The following is a 23,906-nucleotide window of genomic DNA, read 5'->3' as shown; positions in this document are numbered from 1 at the left end:
CGCCCTGTGCGCCGTCAATCTTCTCCTTTGACGTCGCCGTCGCCCTGTGCGCCATCACCGCCGCCGCCGTTTCCAACCGGCTGTGTCGCCCTTGCTCCGCCGCCGTCGACCTTCTCCCTGACGTCATCCTTGCTGCCGTGACTTACTCCCTGACGTCGCCCTTGCTGCCACGACTTGCTCCCTGACGTCGCCCTTGCTGCCGCCGCTGACGTCGCCCTTGCTCTCTGCTTCCGCTGGTACTTCCTGTTGTCGCTGGTTCCGCCCGTGTTTTACCGCCGCCTGTGCCCTTTGTTGGACTGGCCTGAGATTATGGCAGCCTCTTCTTCCTCTACCGTTAACACCAATCAATCTGAAATCGGGGTCTTTAAGACTGAGAAAGTTCTTGCTCAGGTCATTACTCTTCGCCTTACAAAAGAGAACTATTTCCCGTGGTCGGCTGCTATGACTATGGGGATTGCTGCCCGCGGTCGGATTGCCTATATCGACGGAAGGAACCCTGAACCGGCAAAGACAAGTGGTGTATGGGACACTTGGTTTCTTGAGGATAATCAAGTGAAAACTTGGATTGTCAACTCCGTCTCCGCCGATATTCACCCCCTTATCCTTCAGAAGAAGACTGCAAGAGACATGTGGGTAGTCTTAGAGCAAATGTATGGCAAAAAAAAAACGGCAATTCGTACTTACCAAATAGTGAAGACTGTCTATGGCCTTCGACAAGGGAACTTTTCTGTTGCAGATTACTACGGGGCTTTGAAAGCCAAGTGGGAAGAGCTTGACTATCATTCTGATATTCCTTGGCATTGTCCCTAAGATCAGGCACTTTATGTAGCTCAGGTATGGGAAAATAGGGTGTTCCTCTTTCTAGTTGATTTAAATGATGAGTTTGAGGTGTTAGAAGCCAGATTCTAAATTCAGGAGAGGTGTCCAGTATTGAAGATGTGTACTCCTGTGTTGAAGCAGAAGAACAGAGAAGGCTGGTTACAAATGAGGGCAAGAGGGATCTCGTGCCCTATCATGAGAGATCCGCTCTTGTGAGTCGTGGTCCTGGAGGCCCGACCAGATCTCTTCGCAGATGCACTCACTGCAAGAAAACTGGTCATACCGTGGATTATTGTTGGGATCTTCATCCAGAGAAGAAGGGAAACAAAGGGAGGTCTTCTATTGGGAAGATGCCTGTGTCTGAGGTGTCCAAATCCAGTGGAGAAAAAATCTCCATCTCTGCTGACCAGATTCGTAAACTGAGGGCCTACTTGGGTCGGATTGATGTCAACCATGCCGAGACACCAGATGAGACAAAGGCTAATCATGCTCTTGCAGTTATTGGCGATACAGGTAACTCTTCTGTGGGGGAATGGATTGTGGATAGTGGTGCCACTCACCACATGACAAGTAACCCAAAATTATTTTATGAATATAAGTTATCTTCGGGAAGGGAACGAGTTTCTCTCGCAGATGGTTCCTCTACTGTTGTGGCAGGCGAAGGGACTCTGTCCTTGTTGGACAAATTTCATGTGCGGGGAGCATTACATGTCCCCCAGTTTCCCTTAAATCTCTTGTCAGTTAGTAAACTTACTAAAGAGTTGAACTGTGAACTCATTTTTTCTGCCAATCGTTGTGTTTTACAAGACTTGGTGACAGGGAAGAGGATTGGGATTGGTTTGGCGTCTGATGGCCTATATCGTCTTCCAATACATGTGGCTACAGCTCTTGTGATTGCGATCAGCAAGACAGAGAAACGAAGAGAAGATTGTCTTCAGTCCTTTTTGTACTGGCATGAACGTTTTGGGCATTTACCTTTTGGGATTTTGAAACAGTTGTTCCCCGATTTGTGTTCTTCTTTGAATTTGTCTTTGATTTCTTGTGATGTGTGTCAGTTTGCTAAACATATGAGGGCTTCGTACCCTAGTTCTACTAGTTGTGTTAATGAAGCTTTTTCCTTGGTTCACTCGGATGTGTGGGGGCCTTCGGGAATTCATACCCGTCAAGATTTTCAATACTTTATCACTTTTATTGATGACTTCTCTCGGGCTACTTTTGTGTACTTATTAAAAGATCGCAGTGAGGTTCCTCATATCATAGAGACCTTCATTCTTCTTGTGTATACTCAATATGGTAGGACTATTAAAACCTTTCGGTCCGATAATGCCCATGAGTATATGTGTCAGTCTGTTGAGGATTTTCTTCGAAAAAGGGGGATTGTTCATGAGACGTCCTGTAGTTATACCCCCCCACAAAATGGGGTGGCTGAAAGGAAAAATAGCCAGCTTCTTAATGTCACCAGGGCCCTTCTGTTTCAGAGAAATCTTCCTAAACACTATTGGGGTGATGCAGTTCTTACTAGTGCGTATCTTATCAATCGCATGCCCAGTCGTGTTCTGAATGGTCAGACTCCCCATTCGTTACTCCCCGGCAGTCGTCAACCATTTCTACTCCCCCCTCGTGTTTTTGGCTGTGTGTGTTTTATACATAATCACAGTCCCAATATTAAGAAACTTGATCCCAGGTCTATCAAAGGTGTGTTTGTTGGGTATTCCCCTACTCAGAAAGGATACAGATGTATTGACCCCATCACTGGCCGAGTCTATGTTATGAGGGATGTTACCTTCTTGGAACATCATTCTTTTTATGAGTCTTCATTTTACCTTGAGGCTAAGGAAGATCCAAATCAGATTAAAGCTATGAATCATGAGCTTAAATCCCTCAAAAGTAATGAGACTTGGGAAATTGTTTCTCTACCTATAGGGTAAAAGACCACAAAATGTAGATGGATCTATAAAGTCAAAACTAGGAGTCATAGGATGTTAGAAAGGTATAAAGCTAGACTTGTCGCTAAAGGATATGTCCAAGAATATGGTATAGATTATGAAGAAACTTTTGCTCCAATTGCTCGTATGACCTCTGTTATAACTCTTATTGTCGTTGCTTCAACTAAACAATGGCCTATTTTTCAAATGGATGTTATAAATGTTTTTCTAAATGAAGAAGTTTTCATGAGCGCCCCTCCTAAACTTGAACTACCCCAGGACAAAGTGCTACGACTTAAGAAAGCTCTTTATGGTTTAAAACAAGCTCCCAAGGCTTGGTTTGACAAATTTAGTAGTGTTATGTTTGATCAAGGTTTTCAATCTTGCTATTCAGATATTGTTATGTTTGTGAAAGACACTTCTGTAGGTATAATTGTTTTGTTGTTGTATGTTGATGATATAGTACTGGAAGTGATGATAAAAGAATCATAGAGAAAAACAATTTCTTAAGAATTGCTTTCAAATGACTGATTTGGAAGACTAATATATTTCTTTCGAATTGAAGTTACCTATAGCAAAAGAGGCTATTTGATTTCGAAGTTTGCTAGTGAATTAATTGACAAAGCAGATATTTCAGGCAACAAAATTGTAGACACTCCAAAAGCTCTAGGAGTAAAAATGAAGATTGATGACGAAGAGATATTAGAGAACCCTACTCCTTTTCGACAAATTGTTGGTGCTTTCTCTTATATCTCTATCACCAGACCAGATATTACTCATGCGGTTCATGTTATAAGTCAATTTCAACAAAAACCCACTTCAGTATACATGGGAGCAGCAATGCGAATTGTGGGTTATGTGAAAAACGCAATCAACAAAAGACTTTTTTTATCTTCCTCTTCTACATTAGAATTATTTGCTTATACAGATGCTGATTGGGGTGGAGATCCCAATAATAAGCACTTCACCACTGGTTTTTGTGTGTTTTTAGGTAATTCGTTAATTTCCTAGCTATGTAAGAAATAGAACAAGGTGTCTCTATCATCAACTGAAATTGGATTTCGAGCCATGGCATCTACAACAATGAAAATTGTATGGCTCAAAGCTTACTGAAATATATGGGAAGTCATCTCGCGGATCCTGTCAAGCTTTGTTGTGACAACAAGAGTGTAATGAATCTATATTGCTAGCAATCACACACTTCACGAAAGAACAAAACACATAGAGATGGACTATCATTATGTTCGTGAAGAGTTTCTTCAGAAAAATATTGATCTCACCTATGTTCTATCTGAATATCAACTAGGAGATTTCTTTACCAAGTCTCTTGCTACTACCACGTTTTAATTTCTTCTTGGCAAACTTTAGGTCATCACACAGTAAGTTTGAGGGGGTGTTAGAATGTATGTATCCCGATCTATATATACCTATATGTATGTATATTACATATATTAGTCAACTAGTTTCCTGTCTGTGCTTCCATAAGCAAGTAAAATTCCTTCTTGCTCCAAGAGTATGTATTCACAAGTTTCTGTCCAACATGTGCACATCTAGCCATCCCACTCTCTTCTTATTAGAATTGGGAAAATGGGAACAGAAACAAGAAAGAAAACAGAAACCTATGCTGCAGGATGCAGACAAACCATGTGACACCATAACCAGCATTTGTGTGAGTTAGCGGCCCAGTCAATTAGACCTAGAGAGACCTCAAATTTTAGACCAGTAAAAAAACTGTACTTCAATAAGATACATCAAGTTTTAAAAACAAGATGCATGGAAACAACTTCCTATACAGAAATACTAGCAGTTTTAGTTGCCAGACACTCTGGCCACATGTCATTGAACCAACATAGGTCACATCATGTTGGAATGAATGACATCCAATGATGGAAAATAATTATACATACACATGCATACAATGACACAAATAATTACATTATTACACACGGGCATGCACGCGCACACGCGAGAGAGAGAGAGAGAGAGAGAGAAAGAGAGATTATATTAAGTTTATCTATTAAAAAATAAATAAATGTCTCCTTGTTCTACTAGAATGCTACGTATATCATTGATTTTTTATCTGCTTAAAAAGCACTTGTTGGAAACACACCCAAATGCAATATTCTTTTCTAAAAAAATGTATACGGAATTTATTTTAAAACAGTTTACCATCAAGGGAAAGGATGCATGCAGCTATGCTTCTTGGAGGACACAAATGACAGACCTAACAGATGTGGATCATACGAACAGAATTTCACATACACACACAAAAAAATTAATAATATGCTTATATAAAATTTCCCTCATAAAAAGGTAACTTCATATATCTTCAGGTAAGCATTTTGTTGTTGATTTCACCTTTGTCCAGAACATCTCTATTTCCAAGATACCCCTTTAGCCAAAGGATTACCAAAACCAAGATAATAATGATGAAGCTGGCCATGACTATCAGAATGATGACCACAATGGAGATCTTGGAAGACTCGTCAAAGTTGGCAGGTTTGAACTCTGCAAAAAAGTTATTAGCAAAAGTATGTATTAAACAGTTACATATAAGCTGCATCTCAACAAAGTAGTAACGCTTATGAGTCTTGATCATTTGAAGTTTACATAGAACACATAATAAGTGTTCAAAGACAACCTTGAAAGGAAGGATGCAATAAATAAGATTGATAAAGGACCTACTTGGTGTCACAGAAATAGCAGAAATCAGAGGACCATAAACCCCACTTGAAGGAATATCAAGAGTTCCTTTCCCAGCCCAATAGAAACTGATCTCCAGAGTGTGTTCTGTCACATTGGCATTAAAACTTTTAATAACCTCCTTGCCTGGGGCACCAGCATCGTTCTGAATGTTGAAATTCTTTAGTACTATCTCATGCTGCAAGAAGAAAAGATCAAAAAATTCAGTATCAATATTAAAAGTATCTATAGGTATAATCTTTCATGTACTCACCTGAATTGATACGTCAAAAATCCGTTCTCCAAGACTGCTATAAGTCTGATCATTAGTGAAAATTATTTCAGCAAAGTGAAGTGTGACGTTGTAAATTCCCTTCTGTAGGCATAGTCCATAGTATGTCATTGTGATTGGCGAAGAACGTGCATTCATGTATAGTGTCGGATCAGCCATTAGCAATCGAGTTGAATTTGTAACCACATAATCAAAACTTTGAGAATCAATGGATCTCCCAGTACTGGTAAAAGCCCAAGTCTTTGTTGGGCTATAGAAGAACATAGATTCCCCACGTGGTTCTGTGTCTCCTTCATATGCATTCCCATGAGATGTATATGGATTCCCTCCACAATTTATAAACAAGGAATAGTCTGACAATAAATATGTGAGTAGTTAATAAAACATAATATGAAAGGAATATGATCACCAACTTAGACTAATCATCAATAACCTTTCAATATTATCCCATTTAACCAGTAATTCACTTACATTTTGGTGTACTATCGCAAGGAAAATCCTTCCTTAAGCATGAAGGCACCCTATAAGTGGAAAAATGTAAGGAAAAGAACAGAGGTATTGTTAATTCATCCATCATGCTTATAGTAACTGTTGAGAGAAAATAAAGGACTGTAGGTAGTGATTCGCAGATATTTTAAAGTAGGGATGAGCTCTTTATTAATTCTTTCATTTTTTGGACTTCTATGTAATTTTTCTTTGCCGCCTCCTGATCTCTATTTAAAGGAGGCTAGGGTTAATCAATGAATGATTTTTTTTTTCTCTCCAATTTCTCTCCAATATCTTGCAGCATGGTATCAGAGATACCGTGCCCTGGGAGTTTCTGATGTCTGTTGCTTTGATCTTCTTCTCCTACTCGATCTTCTTTTTTTTTCTTTCCCTCTGTTCTTCACTTCCTCTTCCTCTTCCTTCCCTCCATCTCTCACTACTATACTTTTGCACTCAACATCTTTTCTTTTTCTGGTCACGTAATCAGAGAACTGATCACAGTTAAAGTTATATGCCATCATGATCAAACTCTCATCGTGGAAGTTGTGTAGATGGATGAAGCACCTCTAGCTATGGAGTAGAGACTTCATCCAAGTAGTTGTTGCAGCAATCAGCTTCTGTGTTGAAGTCAGCAAGAGTTTCTTGAGCAGGAAGAAATCATCCTGGGGTATTCTGAATAATAGACTACGTGGATAGATCTGAAATTATTGTGGTAAACAGGTCCTTTTTATCTATTGCCTGAGTATTTATTTAGAAGTCCTGGTGCCTATTTTAGGGTTAGAGTTTTGTTGTGTATCTGTTAGGGAGTGATTGCTTGGTGGTGCTGTTCGTGGACTCCCGATTGGTATTTGTTCATGAAATTTTTCATTTTTGTTTTGGTGATGAACCTTAGTAACTGTTGCACTTATCATTCAGTGTGTCAGTTCAAGAGCTGAAGTTCTGTTATTTCCATGGAGGACTGTTTTAGGTTCTACTATTTCAATTTTACAAAACATATTCTCATGGAACTGATTGCTCCTTTTTAATTGATGTGTCATTGCACCTCGACGTTTTATGCTTTTAAGGAAAAAAATTATTTCGGGGTAAAAGTGTTTGGGTGTGATAAATTCTATGTCAAAAGAAGTATGTACTGGACTTATTACAGGAGACCGGGATGCTTGGAGCAAAAGCTGCTAATCTGCCCATGAATCTTCATCTACAGCTGTATGAAGATCAATTTGAAGTTGTCGACTCACGACCATATAGATCCCTCATTGGGAAACTTCTGCAAATAACTATCACTCGTTCATACATAAGTTTTGTAGTGGAATATCTCAGCCAATTTATGGAGAAACTGAGGAAGGTACATTGTGAAGCAGCCGTGATGGTTCTTAGGTATTTAAAGTCGTTTCCAGGAAAAGGGTTATAGTTTAAAAAGGGTTCAACATCTGAAGTTGAAGCCTTCACTGATGCTGACTATGCTGGATCAGTAGAAGATAAAGTCTACTACAGGATTCGGCGTCTTGGTGAGAGGCAATCTTATATCCTGGAGAAGCAAAAAGTAGAATGTGGTGACTAGGTCTAGAGTTGAATCCGAATATAGGGCTACGGCCCAAACTGCAACAGAAATGACTTATGTTTGGTCTATGCATAAAAATTTGAGAATTCTGTCACACTTCCAATGAGTATGTATGTGATAACAAGGCTGCCACATACATAGCTAACAATTTTGTATATCACGAGAGGACAAAGCATATCGTTGATTGTCACTTCATTAGGGATTTGGTGCAGGAAAGAGTTATATCTACAATACATGTTTTATCAAAGAACCAGGCAGCAACTTACTCACTAAGGCACTACCTATTGGTGAGTTTACGAGAGGTTGTGACAAGTTGAGCATAATTGACATCTATGCTCTAGCTTGAGGGGGAGTGTTAGAATATTGGTTAATGGGTTAGATAGTTTTATGGAATTTTTAGTAAGCTACATGTCTTATTTGTTATCTTTTATATTTCTTGAGGACTCATACGTAATTTTTGTTTTGGCCCCCCTCCCTAATCTCTTTTAATCAGAAATTTGGGTTAATAGCAAAATAGTTTTTCTCTCTCCTTCTCAACCTCGTCTCCTCTCCCGTGGTCTTGTAAATCAGGCCCAAACAAGGCAAATACTTCAAGAATATCACTGTTGAATCTTCCACCAACTCAACAAGGCAATACACAAGAGACCTCTAACAAGAGGATAAAGAAACATGTATATCAATATTCAACAATCAAACAAGAAGTGGCTTAAAAAGCCATGAAAAGAGGGAATATATACTATTTATAGAGGAGAGAACAAAAGGAAGAAGAGGGCTAGCCGTTGGGACTAGTCCCCTTTAGGGAATAAAGAGAAAGAAAGGGGATAAAAAGGGAAAAGTAAAAATACATAAAAAAAGGAAAAATTACATAAGTATCCTAATATCCAAATATATATATATATATATATATATATATATACATATAAGACACATATTAGATAACTAATATATATAATATGTATATATAAATAAATATATATATATATATATATACACACACATTTAGAATGCATACATTCTAACACCCCCCCTCAAACTTACGGTGTGATAACCGAAAGTTTGCCAAGAAGAAATTTAAATCTGGCAGCCACAAGAGCCTTTGTGAAGTCGCCAAGTTGATATTCAGAAGCATAGGAGAGATCAATATTCTTCTGAAGGAATTCTTCACGAACATAATGACAGTCCATCTCTATATGCTTCGTTCTTTCATGAAATGTGTGATTGCTAGCAATATAAATTGCACTTTTGTTGTCACAGCAAAGCTTGACAAGATCCTTGATATGAATTCTCATATCTTTCAGCAAGCTCTTGAGCCACACTATCTCCATTGTTGTAGTTGCCATTGCACGATACTCAGCTTCTGTTGATGATAGTGACACCTTATTTTGTTTCCTGCATCGTCAGGAAATTAAGGAATCACCTAAAAACACACAAAAACCAATTGTGAAGTGCCTATTATTAGGATCTCCACCCCAATCAGCATCTGTATAAGTAACTAATTCTAATATAGAAGAGAAAGACATAAATAGTCCTTTGTTGATAGTGTTTTTCACATAACGGACAATCTGCATTGCCGCTCCCATGTGCACTGAGGTAGGTCTTTGCTGAAATTGGCTTATCACATGCACGGCATGAGCAATGTCAGGTCTGGTGATGGAGAGATAAGAGAGAGCACCAACTATTTGCCGAAAAGGAGTGGGATTCTCTAATATCTCTCCATCACCAATTTTCATTTTTACTCCTAGTGCCTCAGGAGTATCCACTGTTAGAATGTATGCATCCCTTCTATACATACATATATGTATATACATTACATATATTAGTCATCTAATATGTGTCTTTTATATATATATGTATGTATGTATTTTATAGGTTTGGGTACTTAGGATATTTATGTAACTTTTCACTTTCTTTTTGTCTTTTTCTTTTCTGTATTTTTCCTGTTTTACCCCTACCCTTTCTGATTTTATCCAAAGGGGACCCAAGGGAAGACTAGTCCCAACGGCTAGAATTCTAGCCATTGGAACTAGTCTCCAACGGCTAGCTCTCTCTTCTCTTTTGTTTTCTTCCTTATAAATAGTGTATATCCTGTAGTGTAATCGGTATGGCTTTTTAGCCACTTCTTGTTGTGTTTATTGGAATCAATATTTGTTCTTTGTTCCTCTTGAGTGTGGCCCCTTGAGTATTACTTTATTGGGTTGGAGGAAGCTTCAAGTGTGACATTATTGAAACATTATCATTGGTTGGACCTGATTTACATGGTATCAGAGCCACGTTTTGGCTGTTCATCGTGTTGTCCTTCAGTTTGAAGTTTTAGCTCTTACTCCTTCTTTGGAGCCGTAAAGCACTCCAAGTGTTCGACGTTATTACTGGCTGACTTTTGACACAAGAAGGTGCTGTTTTTCTGGCCTCTATTGGTGGTGAAGATTGTGGTTGAGGTGCTGTTTTGCTAGCCTCTATTGGTGGTGAAGATTGTGGCTGTTTTCATCATTTGTTTGTCATCTCAAACATACAAGTTTTACACAAGAAGAAAGGTGACTGGTTTCTTCTCCTTGCTGTGGACTTCTTCTCACGTGACAGCTAGCTTCTTCATTACTTGTAAGTGGATCTACCTTGTTGATTGTGCTCATGGATGACAAAGTCTCTTCTCTACCATTTCCTAAACTCTCATCAACAAATTATATAGAATGGGCTAGAACTATGGAACACTTTATACGTAGTAAAAGCCTTTGGGAACTAGTTGATGGGACAAAATTTGAACCACAACTAGTCCTTACTAAAATTGTTGATGGAAGAGCTATGGAATAGGACATAACGGAAAAAGAGAAATAGTAGCTGAATACAATAAGAAATGGAAAGAATGGAGTGTTGGTCATCATAAAATTATTACTTGGATCTTGACTTGTGTTGACAATGCTACTAGTGGGCAAATCTCTAAATTAAATTCTGCCCTAGAGGCTTGGGAGTATCTAAAGAAAACTCATGCCATGAGAGATGTTGCTTATATGCATAATGTTCAACTCAAAATTCACAATCTCCAACAAGGAGATAGATCCATTAAAGAGTATGTGGCTGAAGTGGATCAACTGTATGATGAATTAAGCATCTTTGAACCACATTGGACGCAAGATCTTCTTCTTAGAGAAAAGCAAATACAATGTGACAAATTCTATAAGTTTATCATAGGTCTTAGACCCGAATTTGATGGTGTTAAAACCGCTTTACTCCATCGTTCTAAAACACTATCTATGAATGAGGCTATTGCGGAGCTTCAAATGGAAGAAAATCGACTTTGTCTTGATAAAGAAAAAGTCAACAATGTTCTTGCCACATCTAGGCCGGGGGTCCATTTGAGACCTTATAGACCTCCTCACTTTCATCGTACAAATGAAGGAGCAAGAAGAAAAATTATTTGCTATCATTGTCAAGAAGAAGGACATACCAAGCCTAGATGTCCAAAACTTAGAATTTTTGACAAAAGAAGCAATGTTGCGCCTCCAATTCAAGAAGAAAGGAAAGATGCAAGTTCATTTCAACTAGATCAACTCATGAGTGCTCTGCAACCCAAGATCATTGAAGTTATTCAGCCTTTACTAAAGGGAGGAGACACACCTTCAACATTGAGCGCCACCGTGGCATCTACTTCTTCAAGTAAGTACTCTTGGATTATTGATTCGGGTGCTTCTTTTCATATGACTCATTGTGGATCCCTTCTCACCGAATGCACGAAAAATGATTCTTATTCTTTTGTGAAAACGGCGGATGGTACCTCTCTTGAAATTGATTTTATTGGAAATCTTGACCAAACCTTTCGATCCAAAACTCTAAAAGTACCTCAAGTAAAATATATTCCTAAATTAAACTTAAATTTATTATCTGTTTCTCAAATAGCCGACCTTGGTTTTGATATAATATTCTCACAATATAAATGTTTGATGCAGGACCGTGTATCCAGGAAGACAATTGGGGAAGGTTTTAGAACTTATGATCTATACTACATGGAATTTTTGGATCTTTCAAGACCATCTTGCAATATCTCCAAAGGATGTAACATTCAAACTTGGCATCAAAGACTTGGACACTCTAATCTATAAAAAATATCTCATCTTCCCTTTATGGAGAATTTTTGTCAAAAGAACTTTTATTGTAATGATTGTATTAAGGCAAAAATTAAATCCTTACCTTTTGATAATAGAAATTTCATTGTCCAAAAAATCTTTTGATTTGGTGCATTCGGATGTGTGGGGACCCGCTCCTATTATGTCAAAAGGAGGTTATTGTACTATGTGATCTTTATTGATGATTATTCTAGGCATACTTGGGTTTACTTTCTCAAACACAAATCGGAGGTTTTTACAAACTTTAAGAATTTTTACAACATGATCTATACCCAATTTGGCTCAAATATCAAAGCCTTTAGAAGTGATTCGGAAGGAGAATTTATGTCAAATGAGTTTCAACAATTTCTAAAAGGAAAAGGTATTGTTCATCAAAGATCTTGTCCTAACACTCCACAACAAAACGGAGTGGCCGAGCGTAAGCATAGGCACATTATTGAAACTACTAGAGCTCTTCTTTTATCCAAAAATGTTCCCAAAAACTTTTGGGTTGAGGTTGTTTTAACTTTAACCTATTTAATTTATAGAATGTCTTCCAAACTTTTGAAACATATTTCTCCTTTTGAAAAACTTCACCACGTTAAACCTAATTACAATAGACTTAAAGTCTTTGGTTGCAAATGTTTTGAAACGATAAGCTTTCTTCCAAAGCTATTTCTTGTGTTTTTATTGGGTATTCTGAAACTCAAAAGGGTTATAGATGTTATGATATTGAAAGAGATAAAATGTATGTTTCTAGAAATGTGATTTTTTTAGAAAATGAAGATGGTTTTAAAGATGAACCCAAGAAACTAGAAGATTATACTTTTCTTTGGACTAACGATATTGATGATGATGGTGATATTGATGATGATGAATCCGATAAAGTTGAAGAAGTCAACAATGATAATCCTACTCATATCAACCCTTCAAAAGAGATTTTAGTTTATAGAAGAAGAGATCTCCAAAGTCAAGAAACTAATCAATCTCTTGCTAGGAGATCCCAAAGGCACATTAGGCCTCCTCAAAGATTTATCTCTTATGAGTCTTTTTCTCCAAAATTTCGAACTTGTCTTATGGCACACCATTCTTTTTATGAGCCTTCTTCTTACCTTGAAGCTAAGGAAAATCCCAATTTGATTGAAGCCATGAATCTTGAGCTTAAAGCTCTTGAAAGCAATGAGACTTGGGATATTGTGCCTCTACCAACAGGAAAGAAGACTATTGGTTGTAGATGGATCTATAAAGTCAAAACTAGAAGTGATGGAACTTTAGAAAGATATAAGGCCAGACTTGTTGCCAAGGGATATGTTCAAGAATATGGGATTGATTATGAAGAAACATTTGCTCCTGTTGCTCGCATGACTTCTGTTATAACTCTTATTACCATTGCTTTTGTTAAACATTGGACTATTTTTCAAATGGATGTTAAAAATGTCTTTTTAAATAGTCACCAATAGGAATAAGTTTTCATGAGTGCTCCTCCTGGTTTAGATCTACCTCAAAACAAAGTTTTACGTCTTAAGAAAGCCCTTTATGGTTTAAAACAAGCTCCCAAAGTCTGGTTCGACAAGTTTAGTAATGTCATGTTTAATCAAGGTTTTTAATCTTGCTACTCTGATACTGTCTGTTTGTAAAAACCACCTCCGTAGGTGTAATTATTTTATTATTGTATGTTGATGATATGGTTATTATTGGGAGTGATGATGAAGGGATTATTGAGGTAAAACATTTTCCTAAGAAATGTTTTCAAATGACTGATTTGGAAAAACTAACATATTTTCTTGGAATTGAAGTTGCTTATAGCAAACAGGGTTATCTTCTTTCTCAAATGAAGTTTGCTAGTGAATTAGTTGACAGAACAGGTATCTCAAATGACAAAGTTGTGGATACTCCAGAAGCACTGGGAGTAAAAATGAAAATTGATGATGGAGAGATATTAGAGAATCTCACTCCTTTTCGGCAAATAGTTGATGCTCTCTCTTATCTCTCCATCACCAGACCTGACATTGCTCATGCCGTGCATGTCATAAGCCAATTTCAACAAAGACCCACCTCAGTACACATGGGAGCGGCAATGCGGATCGTCCGTTATGTGAAAAACACTATCAACAAAGGACCATTTCTGTCTTCCTCTTCTATATTAGAATTAGTTGCTTATACAGATGCTGATTGGGGTGGAGATCCCAATGATAGGCACTCCACCACTGGTTTTTGTGTGTTTTAGGTGATTCTCCAATTTCCTGGCGATGCAAGAAACAAAACAATGTGTCACTATCATCAACAAAAGCTGAGTATCGTGCAATAGCAACTACAACAATGAAGATAGTGTGGCTCAAGAGCTTGTTGAAAGATATGGGAATTCATATCAAGGATCCTGTCAAGCTTTGCTATGGCAACAAAAGTGCAATTTATATTGCTAGCAATCACACTTTTCACGAACGAGCGAAACATATAGAGATGGACTGTCATTATGTTCGTGAAGAATTCCTTCAGAAGAATATTGATCTCTCTTATGTTTCTTCTGAATATCAAGTAGGCGACTTCTTCAAAAAGGCTCTTGCGGTCGCCAGATTTCATTTTCTCCTTGGCAAATTTTCGGTTATCACACCGTAAGTTTGAGGGGGGGTGTTAGAATGTATGTATCCCTTCTATACATACATATATATATATACATTACATATTAGTCATCTAATATGTGTCTTTTATATATATATATATATATATATATATATATATATATATATATATATATATATATATATATATATATATATGTATGTATTTTATTGGTTTGGGTACTTAGGATATTTATGTAACTTTTCACTTTCTTTTTGTCTTTTTCTTTTATGTATTTTTCCTGTTTTACCCCTGCCCCGTTCTGATTTTATCCAAAGGGGACCCAAAGGGAGACTAGTCCCAACGGCTAGAATTCTAGCCTTTGGAACTAGTCTTCAATGGCTAGCTCTCTCTTCTCTTTTGTTTTCTTCCTTATAAATAGTGTATATCCTCTAGTGTAATAGGTATGACTTTTTAGCCACTTCTTGATGTGTTTATTAGAATCAATATTTGTTCTTTGTTCCTCTTTAGTGTGGTCTCTTGAGTATTACTTTGTTGGGTTGGAGGAAGCTTCAAGTGTGACATTATAGAAGCATTATCATTGGTTGGACCTGATTTACATCCACAACTTTGTCATCTAAGATACCTGTTCTGTCAACTAATTCACTAGTAAACTTCTTTTTCAAAAGAAGATAACCTTGTTTGCTATAAGCAACTTCAATTCCAAGAAAATATGTTAGTCTTCCCAAATCAGTTATTTAAAAACATTTCTTAAGAAAATGTTTTACCTCTATAATCCCTTCATCATCACTCCCAGTAATAACCATATCATCTGTTGATAGATTGTGGGTTTCGGGTCCGGATCCATACCCGACCCGCCTTGTAGCCCGTTTTGGGCTCTACTTAAGTCATGTAACCCTAATCCTTAAGAGTTAATGATAATCTTAAGAGAGAGAGAGTCTGGCTGCTAGTGGGCACCAACTCCTCCTCATTCGTGGTTTTTTCTCCCTCGTGTTGAGGGTTTTCCACGTTACATCGTGATCATTGCTTCTCTTCCTCTTCTTCTTGTTCGTATCTCTACATGGTATCAGAGCCGTGAAGTTCCGGCGTTTTTGGTTGTCTTTTGCCCGTGTTAGAGGAGAATCGCCCGACACTGTTCATCGTCTCGCCCGTGCCCGACGCTCGTGCCCGAGCGTCGTCTGTCGTCCCGCCGCCGTCTCCGCCCAGCGCCGCCCTGATCAACGCCGATCAGGATTCCGCCGTCTCCGCCTAGCGACAACCGGCCCAGCGACGCCCTGATTAGCGCAGCCGCTTCCGCCCAGCGTCGGCCTGCCCAGCGGCGTTCCCGTTCTGCTGCTTCCGCCCAGCGTCGGCCTGCCCAAACGACGACCTGTCCAGCAGCGGTCTTTTTCCGCCCAACGCCGTGTCCTTTTCCGGCGCCGTGCCGCTCTGCCTGGTCTGTTTCCGCCCAGCGCCGCGCCGACTGCCTGGTCTGTTCCCGCCCAGCGCCGCGCCGCTTTGCCTGGTTCTGTTTCCTGCTCTCTGTCCGTTTTTTGGTGTTGTATCGTGTGATTGCTTCTTGCTGCCCTTGCTGCCTACTGGTCTGTGATTATGGCAGCCTCTTCCTCGTCAACCGTCAACACCAATCCCACTGAAATAGGGGCTTTTAGAACGGAGAATGTTCCCATGCAGGTCATCACTCTTCGCCTCACCAAGGATAATTATTTCTCGTGGTCGCCTGCTATGACCATGGGGATTGCTGGCCGTGGTCGCATGGCCTATATTGATGGGAGCAACCCCGAACCAGCAAGAACAAGTGATGTGTGGCATACTTGGTTTCTTGAGGATAATCAAGTGAAAACTTGGATTGTCAATTCCGTTTCCGCCGATATTCAGCCCCTTATCCTTCGGAAGAAGACTGCTAGAGACATGTGGGTGGTCCTCGAGCAAATGTATGGCCAAAAGAAGACCGCAATTCGTACTTACCAAGTAATGAAGACAGTCTATGGCATTCGACAAGGGACCTCGTCTGTTGCAGAGTACTATGGGGCTTTGAAAGCCAAGTGGGAAGAGCTTGACTATCATTCTGATATTCCTTGGCATTGTCCCCATGATCAGGCGCTCTATGTTGCTCATGAATGGGAAAACAGGGTGTTCCTATTTTTAGCAGGTTTAAATGATGAGTTTGAAGGTGTTCGAAGTCAGATTTTGAATTCAGGGGAGGTGTCCAGTATTGAAGATGTGTACTCCTGTGTTGAAGCGGAAGAACAGCGAAGGCTTGTTACAAAAGAAGGGAAGAGGGAACTTGTGCCCTATAACGAGAGATCTGCTCTCGTGAGTCGTGGTCCTGGCGGCCCATCTAGGTCTCTTCGCCGGTGCACTCACTGCAAGAAGACAGGTCACACTGTGGATTATTGCTGGGATCTTCATCCAGAAAAGAAGGGGAACAGAGGGAGATCTTTGACTGGGAGAACGCCCGTGTCTGAGGTGCAAGCCTCTAGTGGAGAAAAAGTCTCCATTTCTGCTGACCAGCTTCGTGAACTAAGGGCTTATTTGGGCAGGCTCGATGTCAACAAGACTGAGACCTCAGAGGGAACTACAGCTAATCATGCTCTTGCAGCTATTGGCAATCAAGGTAACTCTTCTGTGGGGGAATGGATTGTCGATAGTGGTGCTACTCATCACATGACAGGTAATCCAAAATTGTTTCATGAGTATAAGTTGTCCTCGGGAAGGGAACGTGTTTCTCTTGCAGATGGTTCCTCTACCTGTGTGGCAGGCGAAGGCACTCTGTCCTTGTTGGACAAATTTCATGTGCAGGGCGCTTTACATGTTCCCCAGTTTCCTTTAAATCTCTTATCAGTCAGTAGACTTACTAAAGAATTGAATTGTGAACTTATATTCTCTGCCGATCGTTGTGTTTTGCAGGACTTGGTGACAGGGAAGAGGATTGGGATTGGTTTAGCTTCTGATGGATTATATCGTCTTCCCATACGTGTGGCTACTGCTCTGTTGACAGCGATCCGCAAGACAGATAAGAGAAGAGAAGATTGTCTTCAGTCTTTTATGTACTAGCATGAACGTTTTGGGCATTTACCTTTTGGGATTTTGAAACATTTGTTTCCAGACTTGTGTTCCTCCTTTGATATGTCTTCTATTTCTTGTGATGTTTGTCAGTTTGCCAAACATGTGAGGGCTTCGTACCCTCTTTCTTCTAGTTGTGCTAATGAAGCTTTTTCTCTGATTCACTCTGATGTATGGGGACCTTCGGGCATTCATACCCGTCAAGGTTTCCAGTATTTTATCACTTTCATTGATGATTTCTCTCGTGCTACATTTATATACTTGTTAAAAGACCGCAGCGAGGTTCCTCGAATCATCGAGACATTTATTCTTCTTGTGCATACCCAGTATGGTGCGAATGTTAAAACTTTCAGGTCCGATAATGCCCGTGAGTACATGTGTCGGCCTGTTGAGGAGTTTCTTAGACAACGGGGGATTGTTCACGAGACATCCTGTAGTTACACCCCCCCTCAAAATGGGGTAGCTGAAAGGAAAAATCGTCAACTTCTTAATGTCACCAGGGCTCTTTTGTTTCAGAGAAATCTTCCTAAACACTATTGGGGTGATGCAGTTCTTACTAGTGCCTATCTTATTAACCGCATGCCCAGTCGTGTTTTGAATGGTAGGACTCCCCACTCGTTGCTTCCTGGCAGTCGTCCACCATTTCCTCTTCCTCCTCGTGTTTTTGGTTGTGTATGTTTTATCCATGATCACAGTCCAAATGTCAAGAAACTTGATCCTAGGTCTATCAAAGGTGTCTTTGTTGGATACTCCCCTACGCAAAAAGGATACAAATGTATTGATCCTATTACTGGTCGAGCTTATGTTACGAGGGATGTTACCTTCTTGGAACATGCCTCTTACTTTGGTGTGAATCCTCTTCAGGGGGAGCAGTCTGTGGGCAGGGAAGAGTATTCTCAGAGACAGGAACTTCAGTTTATAGATTTTTTGGACTACAAGAAAACAGAATCACTTAATACTGTTGATGTGCCTGAGAATGAGGAAAGGGGTGACAATAGCATTGAGAAGGAAGGCCCTCAGTTGTTTGGACAGTTCTACTCTAGACGAGGTACTCGGACAGAGGTGATGACTTGTGATGCTAGATCTACTTCCAATCCCAATGCCACTCCTTCCCTGGATGAACCAAGTCCTACCGAGGAGACCGTGGAGACCCATGATGAGGTTGAAAAGAAGAATGACGATCTTCCCATTGCCCTGAGAAAGGGTGTCAGGTCATGTACTCAACACCCTATTGGTAATTTTGTTTCTTATTCCAGACTTGGGAAAGATTACAAGTGTTTTGTTTCTACTCTTTCTTTGGCTGTGATTCCCAGGACTGTCGCTGAAGCTCAAAGTGACTCCAAGTGGGCCGATGCAATGAAAGAAGAAATAGATGCCCTAAGAAGAAACTTGACATGGGAAGTGGTGAAGATTCCTGAAGCCGCTCACCTAGTTGGATCCAAATGGGTGTATACCATCAAGTACAAACCAGATGGGAGTGTTGAAAGATATAAAGCTCGACTTGTGGCCAAGGGGTTTAGCCAGAAATATGGAATTGATTACTTGGAAACCTTTGCTCCTGTTGCGAAAATGAAGACTGTGAGGGTGGTTATATCCCTAGCTGTGATGAAGGAGTGGAAGATGTATCAACTGGATGTTAAGAATGCATTCCTCAATGGTGACCTCGAAGAAGAAGTATATATGCATATGCCTCCAGGATATGAAGAACCAGAAATGTGTTGTAAGCTGAAAAAGGCATTGTATGGCCTTAAGCAATCGCCCAGAGCGTGGTTTGAACGACTGAGAAGAGTGATGATATGTCATGGATACAAACAAGGAAATGGAGATCAGACTCTGTTTGTGAAGAAGAAGGAGAGCAAGGTTACTCTCCTGCTCGTCTACGTAGATGACATGATTGTTACTGGAGATGATGAGGAAGAGATTATCAAGCTAAAAGGGTTACTGGCTACAGAATTCGACCTCAAAGATCTTGGAAAACTAAGGTATTTTCTTGGTATGGAGGTTGCTAGGTCTAGTACTGGTCTTGTACTAAACCAAAGGAAATATACATTAGACCTGCTGGAAGAAACTGGTAAATTGGGATGTAGACCTACTCCTACCCCTTTTGACACTGGGCACAAGTTGAGTCTCAGAGATGGAAAGCCTCTCTGTGAAGAAGACAAAGGAAGATATCAACGTTTGGTTGGGAAGCTAATTTATCTTACCCTCACGAGACCTGATATCACCTTTGCGGTGAATGTTTTGAGCCAATTCATGCATGCGCCAACCGATGCACATCTGAAGGCTGTGGACAGAGTGCTATGCTACCTGAAGAAAAATCCTGGTAAGGGACTCCTGTATGTGAAACAAGAGACTGTGGAAATCGAGGGCTATTCTGATGCGGATTGGGCAGGTTATGGTGATACCAGACGATCCACTACAGGGTACTGTGTCTACTTGGGAGGAAACCTTGTTGTATGGAGGAGCAAGAGACAGGATGTTTGCTCTAGATCCAGTGCAGAGGCAGAATATAGGGCAGTTGCTATGGGAGTGTCAGAGTTATTATGGTTGAAGATATTGTTGACTGACATTGGAATAGAGATTGAAGGACCTATGAAGATGTATTGTGATAACAAGTCTGCAATCAACTTAGCCAACAATCCTGTACTTCACGACAGAACAAAACATGTTGAAATTGATCGTCACTTCATTCGGGAAAGGATTGATGCGAAAGAGTTGATCTTACCTTACATGAAGTCTGAAGACCAAACTGCTGATGTTCTGACGAAAGCTCTTCCTTCAGCTTCATTTGAGAGGAATGTATCCAAGTTGGGCATGTTTGATATGTACGCCCAACTTGAGGGGGAGTGTTGATAGATTGTGGGTTTCGGGTCCGGATCCATACCCGACCCGCCTTGTAGCCCGTTTTGGGCTCTACTTAAGTCATGTAACCCTAATCCTTAAGAGTTAATGATAATCTTAAGAGAGAGAGAGTCTGGCTGCTAGTGGGCACCAACTCCTCCTCATTCGTGGTTTTTTCTCCCTCGTGTTGAGGGTTTTCCACGTTACATCGTGATCATTGCTTCTCTTCCTCTTCTTCTTGTTCGTATCTCTACATCATCAACATACAATAATAAAACCATTACACTTACGGAGGTGGTTTTAACAAACATGGCAATATCAGAGTAGCAAGACTGAAAACCTTGATTAAACATGACACCACTAAACTTGTCAAACCAAGCCTTGGGAGCTTGTTTTAACCCATAAAGGACTTTCTAAAGACGTAAAACTTCGTTTTGAGGTAGGTCAAAACCAGGAGGAGCACTCATGAAAACTTCTTCCGGGTTTTTGTTCAAGAATGCGATCTTATTAGAACTGTCCATATCCGGTTCATCCTTCGGAACCATATCACATCCCCGATCTGATGAAATGGGATGAACTGAGACGGTATTTTGTAAACACGTTAGGTCCTGAAATACATAAGTACCCGGGTCAAAAATAACTCGACAATTCATCTCCTTAGTAATTTTGCTTACAGATAACAAGTTCTTTTGGAATTCAGGGGTATATAGCACTTCATGAACATGTAAAGATGGAGATAGGCAGACATCTCCAAGTCCTTCAACCGGAGATAGTCTTCCATCCGTTAATCGAACATATTGTGAGGGATAAAATTTCTGCAAGTTTGAAATACTAGTATCTCCACAAAAGTGTTTAGATGCTCCATAATCAATTATCCAACAGCCATTAGAAGGAGTTCTACCTGCAGAAAATGCTAAATTTGTGATAGCAGGAGAAGTCGATGAGGTGGAAGGTGCAGTATTTGATCGATGCTCCATAATTAAGTCAAGTTCAGCCAGAATTAACTTGAGAGAAGTGGCATCTACCGAAGCAGCAGTTGGATTCACCTTAGGAACCATACTAGTGGACTGTGAGTTTGGAGCTGGAATGGATGAGGATGTCACAGCTGTGGACGCAGATGTGTTCGGTTTACCCACTTTGTTCCAGCACCTGTCCTCTAAGTGACCAAGACGACCACAATAAGTGCATTGGAGTCTTTCCCATCCTCCTAGTACCACGAGAAGACTAGTGTGCATTTCGTCCTCCTCCAAATGAGGCAAGTGCAGACGGCTATGAATTATTTGTAGATGGAGGAAGAGTAACAGCCAATCTATTTAACCTGTTGAAGGCCTCCTCAAGATCAGTAAAAGATCAGCAAAATCTGACCCTGTAAGCATTTGAGCATTGGCTGTAGAATAATTTGATGATAGTCCACCTAGAAATTTAACCACTATCATTTGCTCCATGCGAGATTTGAGACAATGCTTGCAGGGAGGTTTTAAAGAGTTCATCTTTTCATAAGTAAACTTCGATTTCGTAAAGTATTCGGTTAAATTCATGTCACCTTGCTCCATTTGTAATAGTTCTTGCTGAACTTGTAGAATTTTGTTGATGTTCATGTCTTGATGTTCATGTCTTGAGAGTATGTCTGCCGAAGAAAATTCCACATATCTTTAATTGTATTATAATAGCAAAGCCCAGCAGCTATATGAGGCCGAGTGCTATTCATAAGCCAAGCGCTAATTATGATGTTTTCTTCCTCCCACTGTGCATACTTGACAATTTTTTCTGTTGGTTCATCTTCTTCTAATATATATTTCTTTCTATGTCCAACGACTGAAAGCATGAAAGTTCTGGCCCAAACATCTTAATTAGATCCTTGAAGATACACAAATATAGAAGACCACAGGCGATTGAATCTTACTTAATACGATGTGAAGATAATCAACCCAAAGAAGAATATCCACTGCTATTCCACGGTTGAATCTTATTCTTAATTTTGTCCCCTTTGTTCTTTTTGCAACACCACAACAGAATTCTACTGCAATAGCAACTATACACAAAAGAAAAGAGGCAGAATCCCACTGCGACAGCAACTAAACACCAAAGAACAAATTTGCTGACTTGCAACACATTATTTCTGCAACATCACGTCAAGCTTTGGAATTCCACGACAGGCACACATTTGCAGCAGAAATTAACTCATATGTTTATCTTCAAGCGACAAAAAAAACTGTCTACACATGCTAGAGGTTCTACCACCAACTGCAATCGACATGGGTTAGGGTTTCTAATCACGTCTACAGATTTACATATTTATGATCAAAACCCTAACCCTCGACAGGCTGAGAAATACCTTTTTATGTTTTTCAGTCAAAAAAACATAGACAACACCCAGACGTTGATGAAGAATAGGAGAACGAGGGAACTTGCTGGTTTAGAACAGCTTTATCAGGGTCCCCAAGACTGTCCGATCCGATACCATGTTGATCTTCAGTGTAAAACCAGCAAGAATGATGACGGAGAGGAGAGAAATAGTTGAGAGAAGGTAGAGAAGAGAGAACGAGAGAGAAGAGAGCTCGTTAACTTGTTACGGCTCCCACACTTCTAATATAATAAAAAGACTGATTAGGGTTATGTTTAACCCTTTACATAAAGAGTCCAATAAGTATTGAAAAATTCAGAAAACTACCTAACAATAAAGTCCAACATACAGAAAACCTCAAAACAAAACTTTTTCTCAACAGTCTTTATCACTCACAAAACGTTTGCAACCAAAGATTTTAAGTCTTCTAATTAGGTTTAACATGGTGAAGTTTTTCAAAAGGAGAAATATGTTTCAAAAGTTTGGTAGACATTCTATTAATTAAATAGGTTGAAGTCAAAACAGCATCAGCCCAAAAGTTTTTGGGAACATTTTTAAATAAAAGAAGAGCTCTAGTAGTTTCAATAATGTGTCTATGTTTACGCTCGGCCACTCCGTTTTGTTGTTGAGTGTTAGTACAAGATCTTTGATGAACAATGCCTTTTTCTTTTAGAAATTGTTGAAATTCATTTGACATAAATTCTCCTCCCGAATAACTTCTAAAGACTTTGATATTTGAGCCAAATTGGGTATAGATCATGTTGTAAAAATTCTTAAAGTTTGTAAAAACCTCCGATTTGTGTTTGAGAAAGTAAACCCAAGTACGCCTAGAATAATCATCAATAAAGATCACAATACAATAATCTTCCTTTTGACATAATAGAAGCGGGTCCCCACACATCCGAATGCACCAAATCAAAAGATTTTTGGGCAATAAAATTTCTATTATCAAAAGGTAAGGCTTTCATTTTTGCCATAATACAATCATCACAATAAAAGTTCTTTTTACAAAAATTCTCCATGAAGGGAAGAGACATTTTTTCTATATTGGAATGTCCAAGTCATTGATGCCAAGTTTGAATGTCACATTCTTCGGAGATTTTGCAAGATGGTCTTGAAAGGTCCAAAAACTCTATGTAGTAGAGATCATTTGTTCTAAAACCTTCCCCAATCGTCTTCTTGGATACACAGTCCTGTATCAAACATTTGTATTGTGAGAAGA

At 39.5% G+C, this 23,906-nt stretch overlaps 1 protein-coding gene across 1 annotated transcript in view; it reads right to left on the bottom strand.

Moving 5' to 3' along the window:
• LOC116260251 (probable LRR receptor-like serine/threonine-protein kinase At1g07650) overlaps positions 1-23,906 on the bottom strand; it is a 78,007-nt gene that overhangs the window by 13,083 nt on the left and 41,018 nt on the right. The window contains exons 16-19 of the mRNA XM_031638435.1: positions 6,190-6,239; positions 5,701-6,071; positions 5,430-5,625; positions 5,103-5,252 (exon numbers count right to left, since the gene is read on the bottom strand). Coding sequence (XP_031494295.1) covers positions 5,103-5,252; positions 5,430-5,625; positions 5,701-6,071; positions 6,190-6,239 — 767 coding nt within the window. The remainder of the gene's footprint in view (positions 1-5,102; positions 5,253-5,429; positions 5,626-5,700; positions 6,072-6,189; positions 6,240-23,906) is intronic.

This window comes from Nymphaea colorata, chromosome 9 (assembly GCF_008831285.2).
Source record: "Nymphaea colorata isolate Beijing-Zhang1983 chromosome 9, ASM883128v2, whole genome shotgun sequence".
Lineage (NCBI taxonomy): Eukaryota > Viridiplantae > Streptophyta > Magnoliopsida > Nymphaeales > Nymphaeaceae > Nymphaea > Nymphaea colorata.
This window is presented reverse-complemented; position numbering and strand designations above follow the sequence as displayed.